This window comes from Echinops telfairi, unplaced genomic scaffold (assembly GCF_000313985.2).
Source record: "Echinops telfairi isolate 266 unplaced genomic scaffold, ASM31398v2 ScPeMD7_2573;HRSCAF=3158, whole genome shotgun sequence".
Taxonomy (NCBI): Eukaryota; Metazoa; Chordata; class Mammalia; order Afrosoricida; family Tenrecidae; genus Echinops; species Echinops telfairi.
Window position 1 is genome coordinate 2,471,190 of NW_022106471.1, and position 19,976 is coordinate 2,491,165.

The 19,976-nt window shown below is 50.4% G+C and overlaps 1 protein-coding gene across 1 annotated transcript in view; it reads right to left on the reverse strand.

Annotated features, from left to right (window-relative positions):
• The window catches only part of ANTXR1 (ANTXR cell adhesion molecule 1), a 258,401-nt gene that overhangs the window by 89,091 nt on the left and 149,334 nt on the right, over positions 1–19,976 (reverse strand). Inside the window, exons 11-12 of the mRNA XM_045294087.1 lie at positions 17,462–17,557; positions 350–391 (exon numbers count right to left, since the gene is read on the reverse strand). Of these exons, the coding sequence (XP_045150022.1) occupies positions 350–391; positions 17,462–17,557 (138 nt within the window). The remainder of the gene's footprint in view (positions 1–349; positions 392–17,461; positions 17,558–19,976) is intronic.

The window sequence follows — 19,976 nt, forward strand, 5'->3', positions numbered from 1 at the left end:
GACGCACAACCTTCGGGCGCTTGTTGTAGAGGAAAAAGCAGTACCTTGGACCGCTGCATAATCCCAGCGATTAGAAAAATTATACCAGAATTTCCATCTCAACTCGAATTTAGTGCACAGAGAGAAAAACCCTCCAGAAACGATTCTGCCTTTGGCAGCCGGTTTTGCTCAATGCCTGTTCAGTCCGCTTTCCAACAGATACTTCCCCGCCTCTCGGCTTCACGCTCACTGGGGACCTGGGTCTGCTTAGCTCTGCTTTGCAGGGAGTAAAGTCTGGGCCACCCTCACCAGCTCCTTGCCCTGGTCTCCTGTCTGATCTACTCGGCCAGATCGCGTTCTGGTCACTTACCTCACTCTCCTCGGCAGGGGGTGGAGGGACTTCCTTGATGATCTGAAAATAAATAAAAAAGAAGAAGAGATCAGTGCAAGTCTGGCCCCCTACTTTCTAAGAGGCCTGCCTTCCGGGCCCTGATCACCAAAGTCACTGTGCTAGAGCAAAGCAGGTTCAGGCAACGTCTTGGAGTGTCTTTCTGGGCAGACAGACTGGCTCAGGTAGTTGGAGCATCGCCCAGGCGGAGGGTTCCAATCTCCATGGTATCTGCGGTCCTTCGGGATCAAGAAGACAGTGCGCCGTGGTTGCGTCTCAGCTCTTACTCCACCAGCGTTCTTGTCAATGTGGTCACACGTTGGCTCACGTGGTCCTTCGTGCGTCTCGTCAGCCACCCACCCACCCATCCATCTCTACCTTTAACAGAAAATTGCTACTGGACAGAAGTCAACGGGCACTGAAAACGATGGGTGGGAACCCTGGCAGCACAGTGGTGAATGCCCTTAGTTGGCTGCTAACCAAAAGGTCCGTGGTTTGAATCTACCCTCTGCACTGTACAGCTTTCTTCCATAAAGATTGCCAGCCTTGTTCTACTCTGCCCGACACAGTCACCAGGAGACAGCATCGACCCGACGGCAATGCATTTGGGGGCAGAGGGAAGCCACAGGTGGACCACGCTCCCGATATTTGCAGTCCATTGACCAATCACTGCCCCCAGGGGGTACTCGTCAAGGGCGGGTGTGGTCTCCAGGCGGACTAACTCCTGACAGCACATCGGTGTTGTTAGGTGCTGTTGGGTTAGTTCTGACTCAGCGAGACCCGATGCACCACAGAACGAACCCCTGCCTGGTCCTGCACCATCCAGAACAGCAGGTTTGGGGGTTAACCAGGGACTTATTTCAGGGCATTGGCTCAGGAGGAGCAATGGATGACTTATTATAATGACTTATTATAATGACTATAATGCTAAGGATGACTGTCCTTTGCAACTGTCCCATCTTCGAGGCTGCAGAGAGAATGGCAGAGGCCTTGGGCAATGAGAGGATGAGGTTCGCACCGAAGGTCAGGGAAGGAGGATGGCGAGGTGGCAGTCACCAGCTTCTCCTCACCTTGTCCCCGTGCCCCCGTTCATCAAGGGACAGCTCTTGTCCTCAATTAGATTTAGCTTCTTCTAAGGCAGTTTGGTTATTATCGACTGTGCCCTTGCCGTGTTCCCTGGAGGACTCTGCCCCCCTCACGCCCACCGTATTACCAGGGTTTTTAGTTCATTACACACAGACCTTTTACCGAGAGGCATTCCGGCCAACACACAGCTCATGACACATCTCGCGACATCACCTCTCTACATGTTTAGGACAGGCTGGTCAGAGTGGAGCTGTGGAAGAGTGGCTGAACAGATGGAGAGGGGCCTTGGGTGGCACACACAGGACCAATTCCTTCATCTTCCAGCTGGGGAGCGAGTGCTTGACTTCAGGCCGGGCTGCCTACTTGGTATCAAGCCTTCCCTTCTACCCCTCTGTTTACTAGGTACACCCGAGGACTATGCCTAGCCACCCTTTGCCGGGTTTCTGAGACAAAATCTTTCCTGGGGCAGCTAGCCCCAGCTTCTGCAGTGGAGCAATCGTTAGCAGGCTAAACCCAGACAGCACCTCCAGGGTTTCTCGACCAAGCAAACCGTTCCTCTGGTTGGAGGATTATTCTTGCACCCAGCAAGGATTCTGGGCCCATTCGTGTCACCCACCTCCCAACTCTCTTGTGTGGATAGCCACAGCACCACTGCAGGCCACCACTTTGAGGTTCCACGAATGCCAGCCAGTGGTCAGCGTCGCCAGTCACCCAAAAGTCTCGTGTTCCAAGCACTGAAGGGCAGAGGCCGAGGGCCCCAGGGGTTTCCAAGGATCACCTCTTCTGCCTCCACTTCCTGGCCTGTGTGGGGAAGCCTGGGGAACATCTTTGGAAAGGCTGAGACGATGTTTTTGCTCACCCACTCCACTCTGGCTCAGATTTCCTTACTCAAACCTCGAGGGAGAGCTGCACTGCCCAGTGCTCATTTCCCGCCATCCCAGAGGCCAGCTAATGATTTTAAAACAGGAAATGCCTGGGGACTGGATGGTGCGGTGAGGAGCTGTGATTTGGAATGTGCCACCTCCCCCCCTCATACTCAGGTCAGGGTTAGGGAGGGAGTGGGGGCAGGATATTGGGGAACATGGACAGATGCTGACAAAAGTGCTGCCGGCAGCATGTGAGGTAAGCAGGACGTCCAGCTGGTTCATTCTGACTTTGACCTCCTGCTGAAAATCGGCATTCTACCCCAACTCACTGCTACGGAGTCAATGCTCACTCAAAGTGACCCTATAGCACAGAAACGGGGTCCTTTGGGTCTCGGAGCAGCAAGCCTCAGCTTTCTCCTGCAGAGGGGCTGGTGGGTTCGAACTGCTGATCTTGAAATCTTGTAACCCACAGCATCACCAGGGACCCAAGAACCTACATGTTAGCAAGATCCATAAGGATCACTTGGAGAGCGGTAAGAATCTTGAGTGGCAGGCAGATTCCCAGAAGGGGGTGGACCTGGAAGGAAGTGGCTGGAAGGCCTGGTGGGAAGAGGCCCGGGCATAAGGAGGCTCAGGGCAGAAGAGCCAGGATTGGGTCTTCACCATGCAAGTAGCCTCCTCTCACGCTAACAGGAAGTGCCGCGTCAATGTGATCCACGGACTGACACAGTTGAGTCTTTGAGTCCAATCTCCCTGAGCTCCAGTGTCCCCATCTGTTCAGTGACCCCGGAGGAACTGAATAGCAACAAGAAATCCTGTTTATAAAGCATTTGCTATCTAGTGAATACTCAATAAACGATGCATATTATGACGACTCCCCTTGCCCATCCTGGTCGCCTCTGTCTTTCTTCTGTGTGAAATCTTCAATGAAGGATCTAATAATCCTTCCGTCTACTAGATCCGGGGTCGGCAAACATTTGAGACGGCAGAGGCAATCCTATCCCTCTTAACAATTTAAAAATGATTCAGGAGCCATCGATACATTTTGAAAAGCAAATGAAATCACCATGATCCGAATAATGCTCTTTAAAACTTTTCGATTAGACGTCACAGTCACAAGTAATGAAGGATGTACTGAAAGAGCCATGTATGGCTCCCGGGCTGCCGTTGGCCGACCCTTGCACTAGATGGCCTCTGGATTGAGCGGTTGGGAAGCCAGAGCTTCCTAAATGAGTGTGGCATCAGGAAAGTGTTCAGATGGTGGCCAGGGCAGCTCTGCTTTAGGGGACTGGGCATCCTGTGGTGGGCAGAGGGCCTGGGAGTGGCTGAGGGCTCCAGGGCAGTCAGTGGCGTTTATCAGTTGGCCACTGATAAAGAGGTGCCTTGGCCAGGAAGGGCTTCCCCAAAGCCTTCATCACAGCCACCCGAACCGGTCAGTCATTGATTTCATTAATTGAGCAATGTGCCAGAGCTGGGGAGCACCCAACGGGCCACACCAAAATGCATGGTTTACTGACTGTGCGTGTGAGGGAGGTGATCTCATCTGTCATCCGGGTTCTACACGGGGACGCTGTCAACTGGGCACCGAAAGCTCCCTGGGGGGTGCAGTGCGGAAGTAGTTGGCTGCTAACGGAAAGGTCAGCGACTTGCATCCATCAGCCGCTCAGCCTTGGAAACACCACGGGGCCAGGTCTACTCTGTCCTGTTGGGTCATCCTGCGTTGGAATCAACTCTATCGATGGCAGTGGGTTTTCTTTACACTGCTGAAAAAACACGAGCATTTTCTGGTAGACCATAACCTGGCACCCCGTGTGGCCCGTTGGTTGTTGGGTGTCTGGTTGTGTTTGGCGGGAAAGAGGAAGTCTTCAAGTCATCCACCACCACCCTTGCCCTGCAGGCAGGGAGCGAGCGGCTCGCCCAGTGGATGGCAGGGGAGCTTTTCAAAGCAGGCTCCAGACCCTTCAAGCAGTGAAGCTGCATGTCCAAGAGGACAGCCAAAGGTGCCCTCTGAGCACAGGGACCCGCCCACAAGCCCCACCCCCACCCCTTTGAGGAGGCAAGGCCCTGCTGGCTGGAAGGGCAGCACAGGGAACCGCCGGCATGGCTCTTAAGCTTGTAGCACCACCACCACCTCGCTGCCAAGAGAGCGACCTTCAAAATACAAATCTCGACAGGTTGCCTCTGACTTCCAACCGGCTCTGGGATTCACATGCCTCTTAGAATAAAAGACACGGTCCTCCACTGACAAGCCCTGCCAAGGCTGGCCTCCCGACCTCACGCTTTGTCCACTTTGTGCACTCTACCCTTTGGCCACCTGCCAGCGGCTTCCAACCTTCCCCGCGGCTTCCTAGTGGATAGTTCTTCTGTCTAAACGCTCTGTCTCCTCCCTGCTCTGCACACTCACGAGTGAACACCCAGGCCTGGACAGATCCCCAGTACACACATCTCTGGGCAGCCTGTTTTCGACCTCACAGACGGAACAAGGCCGCCTTTATGAGTTCTCACAGTAGGATCGAGAAAGTGCATCGCCTAGTTCCTGCTTCCAACTAGGATACCTAGGAAGTCTTTCTTCCCACCTAAAATGCGCCTTGGGAGCAGCTGAGCCTGGACACACTTAGGCTTGGCTTGGGAGGTTGTGGGAGATTCCTCTAGGATGTGTTGGATTTTCAGCTCCTTCCGCAGTCTCCAGTTGCCATGGCTGCTGACTCTTGGTGGCCCCAGAGTTGTCTGAGAGAACTGTGCTCCTGAGGGTGGTCGGTGGCTGATGCTTCAGATTGCTAGACCCTTCTCTCAAAGTGACTTGGGGTGGCTTGAACCTCCAACTTTTTGATTAGCAGTTGAGTGCATTCATGATTTGGACCACCCCCAGAAACTCTCCTTCTTCATGACAAACACTGCCACGGAATGAATTCCGACTCTCAGCGATACAGTCTCTGAGGCTCTAAATCTTCTGGGGAGCAAACAAGCTCATCTTTCTCCGGCAGAGCAGCTGGTGGTTTGGAAAACAAACCTTGCAGTGTGTTTACTCCACAGAACCGCTGGAGACAAATCTGTCAAGTAAGCTTTGTATTGCTAACAAGGTCAGAGGTTCAAACCCACGGGTGGCTCTTTGGGAGACAGTTGAGGCTATCTGTTTCCATAGAGCTTTACAGCCTTAGGAACCATGTCAGAGTGGCTGTGAGTTGGAATTGACTCGATGTCAGTGGGTTTGGGTTTTAAGGTTGAAGATACTCTTGATAAAATACTTAAAAGGAAAATTCCTCAATCAACATAGTTAGGCGCATACCATGATAGAACTGAAGACCAGTACCTGGATTATTTCTGGGACATCGTTCATATCTCTACTCAGAGGCCACGGCTACTTCCCTAATTAGCACCAACATTAGATAGCCCATTCTGGATGGGAAGAAAGTGACCATTAGCTTTTTTGGGATAGCTGTTTCAGGGCCCTTTTGTACCAATGGTTGACCTGGTGAGGGAAAACAAACTAGAAACATGAGAGATGAATTGAATGAGCAAAGAATTAGTGTGTCTTTGAGACTATTTTCATGGAGTGAAATGCATCTCCTCTCCACTGCTTCTCAAGGACTTTATCTTGATTTTACCCACTCTCCGTTCAGGCACGCACTGGGCTGGGGCCAGACTGGCCAGAAATGATTGTGCGGATAAAGGGAAGACATATGAGACCAGATAGAATCTCATCACATTCCAATCTCACCGACAATGTCTCCGTTTACCAAAGAAGCTAAGGTTTTTACTGTGTGCTCCTTAGTTTAGCTGTCAGAAATGGTCATGATGGCAGCGTTGGAAATACAGTTAGCCTGGTAGAAAGATCACCTATGCCCATGCCTCCTGGGAAACGGAGGTATCCTGGTGTTACGGCTTTCTGGAAAGCTCTCTCAATTGATACAATGTCAATGTAAAACCCAGCACCAGGTGAGCTGATGTTGCTTGTTTTCTGGCTCCGGCAGAATTCAAGTTTTGCTTTGGATGTGTCCTTTCGGACCCTTGCCACAGCCCTGCTGGTGTGGTGGGTCACGTGGACTGTCACTGCGTGGCAGGAAAGGGACCGAGGCTAAGTGGTGCCAACTCGTGGTGGACAGATGTTGGCTTTCAGCCATGAGTGGGACGAGACCGAGGACCTCTCTTTGGACCTTCTTTTTTCTTAAATTGCATTTAGTGTCTTAATACCCCTTTGAGTGGACGTCACAGGGGCATCTCCTGCAAGCCCCTCTCCGTGGCAGGCCGAAAGCTCTCCTTCCAAAGGAGACACTTCCGCGACGCACTTCCTCTGCCGTCCAAACAGAGTCCAAGAGAGCGACTCTACAGGCAAAACGTGTCCTTGTAATCTCAATGATCTCAGTGGGTTGGAACTTTGATCAAAGATAAGGATCACTTGGGGAAGCCTTCTTAAAACGCACTTTTCTGGGCTTTCCTCGGAGTTTCTCATTAGTAGGACCTCTGGGGGGAGGAGGGGGAGGCCTGAGGATTTGTTTTTCCACTTTCAAAACCAAGTTTCCAATCTTGGTTATGCTTTTTCAGTCCTCCATAGACCACGCTTTGAGGAACACGGATGTATTTGTTTTTACCCAGGCTGAGCCCCACTTAGAGACATGGGGGGCATGTTTTGTTTCACGTCAGCATTTCTTCGAGTGCTCTGTTGAGGTTTGCTTCTGGCCGACAGAAACACGATCCCGTTCCTGCCTCAGAACTGGGCCAGTCTAAGAGGTATGCTGACCCTGCTCGATGCTGACGGCTCTGCGGAGTCTGCCGCCTCTGTGTCCCCGTGTGTGGAAGATACAGAATTATTTCGGAAGGGGGACTCTTAGCTCTTAGCTCTGTTTGCAGGCATTCCCCAGCACGTGCTTGTGCTCATCTCTGGGGCAGAGCTGGCGGCCATGGCCTGGGTCCCTCGGAGCCCCGACACACATCTTTTTTGACTGCAGCATTGGCAGTTGCCACACCGAAACGCAGTTACGCGTCCTTATTCCACACTTGACTCTCCTGAGCCTCTGGAAGTCCGAGGTATATTTGGTCAGCTTTTTTTTTCTCAGCCTGCCATTCAGTGTTTATCTTGAGATCTCTACAGGGCATCCGTCATCATGCTACTTATAGAAGGGAGGCGTGCAGATTCTTCTGACGATAAAGGTAAAGGGAGTATTTCGGATCATCCTAAACTTTCCTGCCCCTCCAATATGCCCTTCAGAGAGACAATTTCTGTTGTGGTCATTTGTCATGGCAGCCCTAGGAGACTAATACAGCCTCTAATGGCCAAGAGTAGCTTGTGACGCTTGGCTGCGTCCTAGGATCTCAACTGAGCCATAGGTGGGACTTATTGTGAATGACTTAAGTACTTTATTGGAAACCCCCAAACCCTATTCTATCCTCTCCCCTAGTCCCAGCCTCCAAGGCAATTACTCCCCCCGCCCCCCGTGGTTCATGATTCCACCTTCCAGCTTTATGTCTTAAATGGAATTGCTAAGGTTCCCTCAAAATTTGAAACATATATGTATATATATCTATGTATATATTCCTTTTGTCTCAGCCCATGTATGTAATGTGTGAGTCTGTTCACACATGGTAGGTAAACAAGACCATACCACCCTGTTCTGTGCACGCATGTTCATCTAAACATGAGATGGCGCATCACTGGGTGACACCGTGTAAGTGGGACATGCTCCTCTCAGCTTCTCTCTCGCTCGGGATTACCCACAAGCGGTACAAGTGTGTACTGAGCTGCAGAGCCGTGTGTTTTCTGCATACGAGAAGGTGACCAGACGTCCTGCTTTTGGCGGGACAGTCCCGCTTTTTGGTGTTTTAAAAAAGTCCCGATTTTTGGAAAGAATGCACGACAAGCTAGGGAACGGTCTATTTGGTCCATAGAGACCAAATTTTTAATCAAGAAACTGCCCCCGCCCCTGGTCAATGGTGTCCCGCTTTAAATCTGGTCACTTAGCATACGAGCAACTCACAGAGCCCGAGTGTACATCTGCCCGTCAGAATGCAGGCCTCGAATGAAAGGAGACAGGCTGATGTGGGGAAGAGATGAGAGAAGGTGCGGAGCGCGAGAACAAAGGGTCTAAAGCAGGGGTTCTCAACCTGTGAAAGGGTCCTTCGACCCCCAAGGGGGTCATGACCCACAGGTTGAGAACCAGTGTGATACAGGGAAGCGACAAAGGAAGGCACAAAGGGGAGGAAGGCACGCATGTGATGACACTGAGACAGACCAGGGTTATGTTGTGGCTGGAAGTCAAGCGGCTACGGGAAGCTGGGAGGAGCCAGTGGAGAGAGTGTGTGGCCCTGCCAACCCTCTGAGTGAAGGACTCACAGTCTCCCGAGTGAAATGCAAAGACCTTAGGGAGAAAAAGAATTCTCAAAGGAGTGGGCATTTCCCTGCTTTCTTTAAGAGGGATTAGCAGCTTGGGCCCTGGACTGAAGAGAGGACTGCAATGTTGAGAACAACCCACTAGCACTTGCATGGCATTTGGACTTCCGGGGAACCACACAGACATCTTTTTATACAGTTTTTATAACAGGGGAAACTTAGCAGAACAACCAAAGCTGAACTATTTTAAACCAGTGCAGACAAAGAATAACGAGACGATGAATCACAGATATCCACCTCTGTGTTGTGAGACTGCTCCCAAGAACGGCCTGCCTGCCTTCGCCTCTGTGCAGCTCCAAGCGGTCTCATCTTCACGTCCATTCCAGGAACACACCGAGGTCAAGCACTATCCCTGTATACGGTGTGTTTCTCCAGTACAATTTAATACACAGAACGGTGGGGTTGTTTTTAACCTCCAGTGTATTTCTTTTAGCATATCGTTTCCTGTACTCACAGTCGTTTTGCGTGTTCTGCTTTTGCACTATTTCCCCACCGGTTCTCGTATTTTCATGCTATGTCTGTATCCGTGGTGATATTTTTAGGAGCACACTTCACGTTTTCAGAGAAATGGACGTATGCCACTGGATGCACTAACTCAGAGCAAGCGAGTGGCTGGATGCTCGCCTAGTGGGAAAAATGCATACTACAAAAGTTCTGCCTACTGGACCTTTTCCCATTTTGGGGGATGCCCCCTCGTGCTGTAGGCATAAAGAGACTACGAAGAAAAGGTGCTTGAGCTTTCAAGATCTCAAAAAAGCCAGGGAACTCGGTTTTAGGAACTAACACAGGCATCTCCTGAGTTTGGGGTCTTCTCTAGTTGACAGCCAAGTGAGGATTCCACGCTGAATGTGTAGTTGTTCCAGGTTATTGGCAATTATGGAAGAAGACCATCTTTGAGTATTTCTGGTGGCTTACTTCTAAATGTCATCCCCATCCGTGAATTTTCAGAGTACACCTGAGTTTTTAATCTGATCATTGACTTGGAAAAACAGCCAAAGTTCAGGCAATCCCAAGATGGAAGAGCCCAGTAGCCATCCTATGCACAACAGAAAGAAACACTGCCCAGCCCTATACCACCCTCACCAGTGTTCTTCTAGTTAAGCCTATTATTGCAGCCACCATGTCAATCCATTCTGCCGAGGGTCTTCCTTTTTTTTCTCACTGCCCCCCTCTTCTTTAGCGAGCACGAAGTCCTTTTCCAGGGGCTGGTCTCTTCTGATGACATGTCCACAGCACCCGAGACTAAGCATCACCATCCTCGCTTCTAAGGACTACTTTGGCTGTACTCCTTACAAGACCGTGTATTCTCTTGGCAGCTCATGGTATTTTGGAGATTCTTTGCTAGCACTATCATTCAGCCACACCTATTCTTCTTTGGTCGTCCTTATTCAATATCCAACTTTCACATGCATACGAGGCAATTAAAAATACCATGACTTGGAGCAGTTGGGCCTTAGTCCTCAAAATAACATCTTTGCTTTTCAACACCTTAAAGAGGTCTTGTGCAGCAGATTTCCCCAATGCAATGAGTCATTTGATCTCTTGACTGCTGCTTCACTGAACATTGATTATGGATCCAAGGGCAGTGAACTCCTGGACACTTCAATCTTTTTCCACTTACCATGATTGTTTTGGTTTTCTTTACATTGAGTGATACTTCTTACTGAAGGCTGCAATTCTTGATCTTCACCAGCAAGTGCTTCCTGGCCTCCTCACCTTGAGCAAGCACGACTGTAACGCACGCACATAGTGGGTTGTTTATAAGCCTTCCTTCAATCCTGTCTGAAGGATGCATTCTTCTTCATACAGTCCAGCTTCTCTGATCATTTGCTCAGCACACAGATTGAATAAGTATGGTGAGAGGATTGAACCCTGACACATATCTTTCTTGATTTTAAACCATGTAGTATTCCCTTAATCTGTTCGCACAACTGTCTCTTGATCTATGTACACGTTCTGCATGAGCACAATTAAGTGTTATGGGATTCTCATCATTCTCAAGGCTATTCATAGTTTGTCATGTTTCACACAGTCGAATGCCTTCGCATAGTCAATGAAACACAAGCACCTATCTTTCTGCTTATTCTCTACTTTCAACCAAGATCCATCTGACATCAGCAACGATAACCCCTGTTCCACATCCTCTTCTGAATCTAGCCTAAATGTCTGGCAGCTCCCTGTCAATGTACTGCTGCAGCCATTGCTGGATGATCTTCAGCAAAATTTTACTTGCATGTGAAATGACGCATATTATTCTATAATTTGCGCATTCTGTTGGGTCACCTTTCTTTGGAATGGATACCAATATGGATCTCTTCCAGTCAGTTGGCCAGGTAGCTGTCTTCCAAATTTCTTAGCACAGGTGAGTGAGTGAGTGCTTCCAGTGTTTCATCAGCTTGTTGAAACAGTTCCATTGGTATTCTGCCAATTACGTGTGATTCAAAATGGCCAGTGACAGTCTATTTAAATTCACTAAGGCCTAGGGTATAAATCTTTAACTAAAGCCAGCTTTCATAGTTGATGACTTGCAGCTTTCCTAGACTCACCCTTCATACTCACAGTTCTAATTATTAGTAGATGTCTGCAGCTGTTTCCCCCTCATTCCGAATTGTACCCATCAGCAAATGAAGCCCCTGAAGGCTGACTCTTGCAGGCTTTCTTCCATCAAGATCATGATGGTCGACTTTGTATGAGATGGTAGCTCTTCCTCAATCCTATTTTGAGTGCCTTCCACCCAAGGGGCGCTCACCTTCTGGTGCTACAGCTGACACTGTGCTGCTCCTAGGCAGGCGGATGTCATGGCTCATTCCTCTGAAGTGGGCAGCCTGCTCTTTCCTCCTCGTCTGTTCTTAGTCTGGCTTGAAGATACCAGTGAGATCATTTGCAGCATTATAGCAGCACAAAAGCCACCATAGCACGACAAATGGTGAGCCAGGTGATAGGCCTTTGGTTTAGAGCATGGTATAGCGTAAGACATGTGGGCCTGTCTTCTAAAGTTAATTCAGTTACCATCCTCATGGTGCTGTGTGAGGAGGATCCAGGAGAACAGAGCGGTGGATGGGAGACATTCTCACCTAGATTTGAAAAGCCACCACACCAGGGTTTTAATGCCATGGGTAACGGGGCTGCTTACCTCGACTCTTACCTTATAGGCTTCCACGCTGATACCCAACCTTTTATATAATGTTCTTTTAAAAAAATCAAATGAGCTAAGAAAACTTGGCAACTTGATATGGAACTTTTCCAGCAAGGATGAGTTGCTAGCTAATGAAACTCTCTGCTATACAAATTGTATAAAGTTTAACAGGACTCTCTCAGCTGATTGAGGCAGGTTAATACTGGCCAAATACTCTTGGGCCCAGTAATCTGATCTGTAAAACATCACCATAGGTGACTGCCAAGGGTGTTGACCTAGAAGGGAGTACAATAAATTGTCCAAGAAATGAGCCGAGCACTGCTTTTATTTTTCCCATTTGGAACTCAAATGGCAGCTAATTTTTGGCCTTTGGTCTCCCTGCCCTTAAGAGGTGGACCATTTAAAAGGCCAGCTTCCTTAGGGACTAGAATGGGAGTCGTGGCAGGAAGTCTAACATTCGTTGATAAGGCTGAAGGTGACTTATATAGTGTCGTGGATCGGAATGTGTCCTCTCACAAGATAGGGGGAAGTGCTAACCTCTAGGACCTAATAATGTGACCATGCTTGAAGATGGCTTTGGTTCCCTAAAGAGGAAGTCCTACTGGAGTAGGCTGGGCCTTCGACTTATCTGGGTCGTGACCTTATAAAAGGGGAGGACAGGCACAGAGGAAGGATGGCGTGTGAAAAAGCAACAGAGAGCCAAGGAACAGCTAGGGCCGGCGGCTGCTTGGGGAGACAACAAAGGCTCTCTCCCTAGCGCCTCCAGAGAGAACCCCGCCCAATGGTCACACTGACTTTGACTGCTAGCCTCCAGAACCATGAGGCTACATGCATTTCTATTCTCGCCAGGTACCCAATTTCTGATGGTTTGTTATAGCAGCATTAGGACACGAATCCACCGGGTCATTTCAGAGAATGGCTGGGTACATCCTCAGTTAGACGATGTATCAGTGTCCCTGCAAAACTCAACGAAGTGAGATGGGAGAAGGAATGCAGACAGTTGGCTTCTCTGAGGTTTGGGAGAAGGGAGCCCCTGTCCACTGCCTGGTTATGGGCAGAGTGATCGTCCAGCCTTTAGAAGATACATATAGCAAATTATCCTATTAAAGGCTCGGAGAAGTCCTGCGGGAAAACATTTATTCAACTTCGTTTAACCTCGTGTCTACATTCCCCCTTGCATTGCAGTGTACTTATTTGTTTTTCTGTAGGCTCCGATGGTTTGGTAGACAAGGGTTGGAAATGCTCTCCCCAACAAGCTGCATCGTTAACTCCTCAGGCGGTTTTGCTGCGGGAGCAGGTTTGAGACCTACAGACCAGGGGAAGCTCGCAGGCAGCTGAGTATGCAAGTGTGTATGTAAAACTGTGAAGCGATCTCACCGATAATTTGGTTCCACTTTTCTAGTTCTTTTTTTTTTGGTAGGGAAATTAAGGTTAGATTTGCTCACTGAGAGGGGACAATCCGGTGTTGAAATCCGGTCTTCATTCTTGACAGCCCATTTTTTTCCATGACGCCCAGCAGGCATCGGGGTGGGTGGGTCCGCAGGCGTGCAGTGACGTCATCTCACAGGCCGATGAGAACAGACCGGGCATGTGGTGCAGGGGGGCCAAAACTGCCGAGGCCAGGCCAGGCCGTGTGTGCTAGTGAGGAACCATCCCATAAACCGCAGCAAGAGATGGGTCCAGTTGGGAATGGGTGGAGGATGGAAAGCCATCAAGAAAGCAGGACCGGTCTCATCCCAAGATGCTTGGAGAAAGAGCTGCCAGGATTAGTCATGGATTTATTAAACAGACTGTCAACAAATCCCTTTGGCGATGGCAGGCCTGGTGGTGTGGCCTTACAAATGAAATGGTGTGTTTAAAGGTGCTGAGAAGATGATTTGAAACTTTATGTTGATTTCAACGTGAACCTATCGGGTTCTGGGTGGACAGTTGTCCCTTGTACTCTGTCACTGGAGAGGGGGGCTATTGGCTGACCCATTTTGGGAATCCAATGAAGGGAATTAAGCACATTCCTTCACACAATTCCCTAAGAACTGCCTAGAAGATGCTTACAAGGCAATCAATCAAAACCAAAATGGAGACAGAATTTTGTTTATATCGGGAGAAATTATGAATGCGTGCACACCATCCTCTCGCAGCAAAGTGGATTAAAAATATTTGCTGTTGCTTGAACAGAAACAGAACAATTGAGTTTGGCCTATGTCCTGTGGAATCTTTTGTTGGATTTTAGAAGAATACAACTACAAGATCTTTTCCTTGCGACTTTCACAAAACAAACAAAGATGTCCTTTGCTATGTAATATTTGATCATAGAAAACCCTGGCTGTAGCATATGAGTGGATGTAAGTTATGAGATAAAACAATAATGCCAACACCCCTGGGTCCCTGGTACAGTGGGGAAATGCTGGAGGTCAAGGTGGTTTCACTCCCTGTCAGTTTGAGTGTTCTGTGGGCTAGCGAACCAATGAGAGATGCTTAGAAGCCAAAGGCGCTCTTGGATAATGAGGGCCAAGCTGTGAAGGGTTCTGATCCGGCTTCTGGGAGTCTTTCTCTCCACCAGTCACTTTCTGAGGATGATGCTCTGCCATGCCAGCCCGGAGGAAGCCCAGAGACACCCGGGGGGCAGTGGGCTTTAAGGAAAGGCAGAATGCAGTGCGCAGTGGCTGGTCACTTTAGCCAGAGGTGGTTTCCTTTCCTCGTGGTGACATCTCCCAGTGATCTGCCGGTGAACAGACTGCCGACTGAGCCTCTTCCCAGGTCATCCTCCGGGATTCTGTGAATGACTCACGCTCAGCAGCAACAAAAAGGTTTCTGCAGTTTTTACTGGCCACCAAGCCAGTCCCTACCTCATGGAGACCCCATTCAAAGTGGAAAAAAAAATCCTGCCCAATCCTGCACCATCCCGAGACAGGGGTTGCGGTTGGAACCGTTGTGATCCAAAGAGTTCTCACTGGCCGATTTCCCGAAGTGGATCACCAGGCCTCTCTGTCTAGTCCGTCTTAGTCTGGAAGCTCTGCAGAAACCTGACCGGTATCACCACGACGACATACAGGCATGAGGCGGCACCAGCCTGCAATCGAGCCAGAACTTCCCACAGCAAACTCACGGTCATCCGGAAGACGCTGACTCATTGCCCGGATGGGGGACACTCTAGTACTGAGCCACGACTGCCCTTTGGGGGTGGGGTGGGGCGGGCTTGCAGATTCTTGAGTGTTGTCTACATCATCCCTGGAGTGAGCGGAGGGTTGCAGAAGAGGCAGGCAGGGACACAGCCAAGACAAAGCTCCATTGCTCCACATTCAGCAGTTGCTTCTGCTTCCTAGCCTTTCCTCATCCTCGGGCTCAGCTCCACTGCCAGGTCAGAGGGTCATTCCCACACTTGTCAGGGGCAGGGTCAAGGTCTGGGCCAGGGGTGACTCAGGAAGGTTCGGAGCCTGACCTTCATCAGGATGTCATCTGCTAGTCAGGGAACTGTGTTCAGGGGAGGCAGGTCCTGAACAGGGAGCAATCTTTTTTGTCTGCACCCTCTCAACGGGCTCCCTTACCCTGCGAGCAGCCGTCACTCAATCAAGGCAGCGAGCAGTCAACAAGCAGTGTCTAGGGGGTGGGAGCCTGGGGGGCGCACCAAGCACCAGAGCCCAAGCCAGCTTTCAGAAAGAGGGCATGGGGGCCGTGTTTACCGACAGCATAAACAGGGTCTCCAAGACGTCCCTTGAAAAGACATCCTTGGGCCCAACAAAATCAGATAACGGCACGAAGACATGCTGGCTGCCTTCCAAAGCCAGATGTGCGTAACCAGGTAAACATCTGCATTGAATGTATTTGGAATTCTGTAAAACAGTCGACGTTGGGGGATGTTTCAAGAGAAGAGAGGCTTATTTTGAGAAATGTCTCCCATCAACACAGAACAGCAATAGATCTTACTAGTAAAATGCTTTTGATAATCATCACACACTGTGCTTCTATGTATTAGATGCTGTTTGAAGCATGCATGTCCGTGCTCTCTCTAAATATAGACAGGGACACACGCATGTGCGGGGGCGTCAACACGTTTGTGGAACATAGAAGGAACACATAATGGAATGTTGCCACCACGTTCTTGAAGCCCCCTACTGCGTGCATCTGTCTACATAAACAATCTGTGTCTCCATGCCTCGCTTTCATGGCCTGCTGCCACCGCCCCACCCCACCCTGTTCTTTGAGAGCCCGCAGTCAGCCTTTTTAATTTTTTTTTCCTGTCAGAGTTCTGGACTTGAACATGTGCTTACTTTGAATCACCAAAGAAAGCCCTTTGGCTGACTCATGGGATTTTTATTTTTTTGCCCTCGACATAAAATAACGACACTGTCGTTTTAAGTGTTTAAAACAACACAGCTCTCGCGGCTGCTGTGGTAAGACTCTGTTTAAGATCGTCCTGAAATCAGTCCAGTCTGGACAGCGCTAGCTGACCTGGTGCCTTTGCACACACACGTACACGCACACGTCGGTGCTCGCTGTAAGTCATCCTTTCCCCTCAACAACCAGAGGCTCCTGTCGGTGCAAGAGCCTCCCTCACAAGTCCCTGCCACATGGGCCCACACCCTAGCCGCGTTCCACGACTTTCATTTGCTGCCTCTTTCAAAGGTTGCTTCAAGTTATTTCCCCTTCCTTTCCAAGATTAGTGCTCTGTACATCTTCAGTCTTTGTTCGGCTCAGTTCCGGACCCACACGTGTGTCCTCTTGCCTGTGTGTCAAGCACTGGGGATTCAGAGGCAAAGTGACAAAGGGACCCTGTGCTGGAGCGGCTGCTGGGCCCTCTGCAGGCTAACAGGGATACGGGCTGTGAAAGAGGCCACACGCTGGGTATCACAGCACATGCTCTCAGCCTGCATCAAGGCATTTCTGCAGGTGCTGGAGTGAACGGCTGGTTTCTCTACGTGGCTGCGACGTGGTGCTTTCCCAAGTCTAGGGGCCCCGGAACAGGAACTGACAAGCAGACACATGCCAGTTGGACAAGGTGAACAGGGGAGTGATTCCAGGCTCTGAGCTGTTTGGGGACACACTGGCCAGAGCTAAGTGATGCTGCCAGATGGCAGTGAGAGGGAAGAAGCTGGTTCTTACTGATCTTGTAGCTGCAGTGCTCAGCCTCGGGTGAGGTCTAAGCAGGTGTCGCCTATAAATGTTGGCGAAGATGAATCCAATAAGATGCCCAAGGCACGCTCTTGGATGGGCAGTCTTGTTGCTTAGCAACTAGGGGGTTCCCAGGAAGGGATCTGATGGGACAACTCAGCAACTTGGGCATTAACATGTCCAATAGCACGTACCACGGGCAGTGTACGATGCCTGTCTCCTCCCGAAGCTCCAGGCCTAGAGTGGCACCCCGGCTGCCCAACCCAAAGGATGGACCTACGGGTGACCTCACTGCCTGGCTCCTATTGACACCTCAGGCATCATGGTTCTGGCCATCCGGGCTCACTTATCCCAACTCTGGATTCATTGCATACGAAGGTGCAAGATTGGTCTGGCACATCGATAACACTTTTTTGTACCTTGCCCCTGCCAACGTCCCGTTAACTTTATGCCATCCTTCCCCATGCCCACCCCCAGGCCTGAGGCGATGAGGGAGAGTGCGGGTCACTTACCACGGTGCAGCAGAGGGGCCAGAACCACCAGAGGAGAGCCAGGGCCAGCAGCAAGAACAGGATCAGCAGGGCAATTGCCAGGATGGTGCCATCAGACTGCAGAGCCAAGAGACAGGGCAGTCAGAACATGCTTGAGGTGTGTGTGTGGGGTGTGTGTGTATGTGTGTGCGCGCGCAGCCTCTGGTCTCCCCATCCCCGCGTTCCCATACCGACAGCAGATCCAAGGCTCAGCAAAGAGCAGGCATGACCGGCAAGTGGCTGGTACCCAGCCATTGTCTCACGACAAATGAGCTCATCTCTCCCGTGGGGCCCTGCTCTCCGCTCAGAGTCACATTTCAAAGGAGCATCCCTCCAAGACACACGTGGGGCCTGAGCTGCCTTTCCCTCGGCAGCAGTGGCCTCTCTGCTCACTGGGTCTCTGCGATCCCTGCCTCCAGGGCACCTGGGCCTGACTGCGTCCCTGTGCGCGTCCAAGAGGCACACGAGACTGTGGATGGAACGTTTGGAGCCGGCTGATGAGATGCTGCCGTGTTTTGTGTCCATTCAGACTCACAGTGATCCTACAGCTCAGGGAAGAGCTGCCCCAGGGGTCGCCAACATGGGAAGCTTCACGGAACCAGACTGCTGCATTTTCTCACAAGGGCAAGTTGCTGGGTTCAAACTGCTGACCTTTTGGTTTGTAGCCCACTGTGCCACTTGGGCTCCTGAGGACAGATGGAACTGCAAAGAGTGTGTGTGTGTGTGTGTGTGGCCACTGCACCTGTGAGACAAGGCACGAGGTGGTTTTCGTCAGCGCTACCGCGGGCGCAGGGTTCTCTTTGGGGTGGGGACAGCAGACGCCCAAACTAATCTACCCGCTTCGGGATGTGGCCAGGCCAGCCCTGAGAGCAGCATGCCTGTGTCAGCCTGAGACGGCAGTTGGCTTTCAGCAAACAGAGACCCCCCTCAGGAGCCGCTTTCAGGAGAACACAGGCTTAACTCCTCTCTGTCCCCCTCAATTTCTGGGGGACAAACTGTCAGGAGACAAGGTGGACCCTCCTTCTGAGTGAAGTTTGCAATTGCGCTGTTTGACTAAGGAAATGATGGGGTGTGTTTGTACAGACACTATTAATAAGAGGAAACCTGCAACATAACCTCTATGTTTAAGACGAGAGAAGGGCTAAATGAATAATTATAGAACTAACGCCATCGATCACTGGGCAGACCTTACTTATGTTTTCAAATAGTACTTACATGACATGGGCAAACACTTCCGATCTGAAAACACTCCTAATAAGCACCCCACACACACACACCAACCAAGCTAGAGAGTTGATTCTGGCCCCTGTGGACCTTATAGGACAGAGAAGAACTGCTCCTGTGGTTTTCCGTGGCTGTCAATCGTGCTGGGAGAAGAAAGTCTCGTCTTTCTCCCAAGGAGCACCTGGTGGGTGTGAACCACTGACTTGCAGTTAGCAGCCCAACACATAACTCACTACGCTATCAGGGCTCCTTTGTATACATTTTATCAAGGGAGAGAGGCAGAAGGACTGGATGGGCAGTAACTAAAATATTAACAGTCGTTCGCCGGTAATGGGCAATCTTCGTCTTTGTGTTTATTCTGTATTTTCTTGCTTTTAAAAATGTGTACTCGTCTATACTGCCTCACGAGAAAGTGGAGTCCCTGGGTGGTGCCAAGAGCTAACATGGCCCCACTGTTGACTGAACGTTTGGAGTTCTGAGTCCCCCCAGAGGTACTGTGGAAGAATGGCCTGGTCGCCTAATGCATCAGCCATCAAAGACCCTCTCGAGAGTGTGGTCCTACTTTGACACTGGTGAGCCAGAGTCGACAGCAACTGGTAAACTGGTGAGGAGAAAGTAAATGACAAGTTGTTCTCCAAAACTTCCTTTGGTTTGCTGGGAGAGCATTGGCCAGGGCTTCGTATCTAGGTCCATGCATCCGTGGGCAGATCCAGCCACAGATGGGCTCACGTGGACGGAAGTCTGAGACTCTCCTGAAAGGACCCTCATGATCTCAGTGCACTCCCACCTGCCTTGCTCCCTGCAGTGGGCAGCCTTTTCAGGGCACTGGAGCAGGCTAATGGCTTCCCTGGGACAGACTCGCCCCACTGGGGTTGCTCCGCAGGAGCTACTGGAAGCAGTTTAAAGACATCTCCTCCTTCCTGGAACTCCCTGGAATGTCTTTGACCCAGAAGTCTGGGAACTAAACACTCCCAGCTCTCATCAAGCCGAGGCTTGGGAATGTGATTGCCCCAGAGGGAGACCCAGCTTCCCCAGTGCAGGTGCAGGGCAGGGCAGCCCGAGGGCAGGGGTGGGTGTGGCGCCAGGACAGGCCAGTGGCTATGGTTCTGAGGTCATTTCTGAATAAACAGCATTTATACACAGGGGCAGGGTACCCAGTAAGCAAGGCAAAAACTCATGCTTCCTTACTAATCTGGAGTGAACCCTTTCACATGGGTTCCCCATATCAAAGTCGTAACTTGGAGTGCTCACTGAAGAAGATCCAAGACTTCAA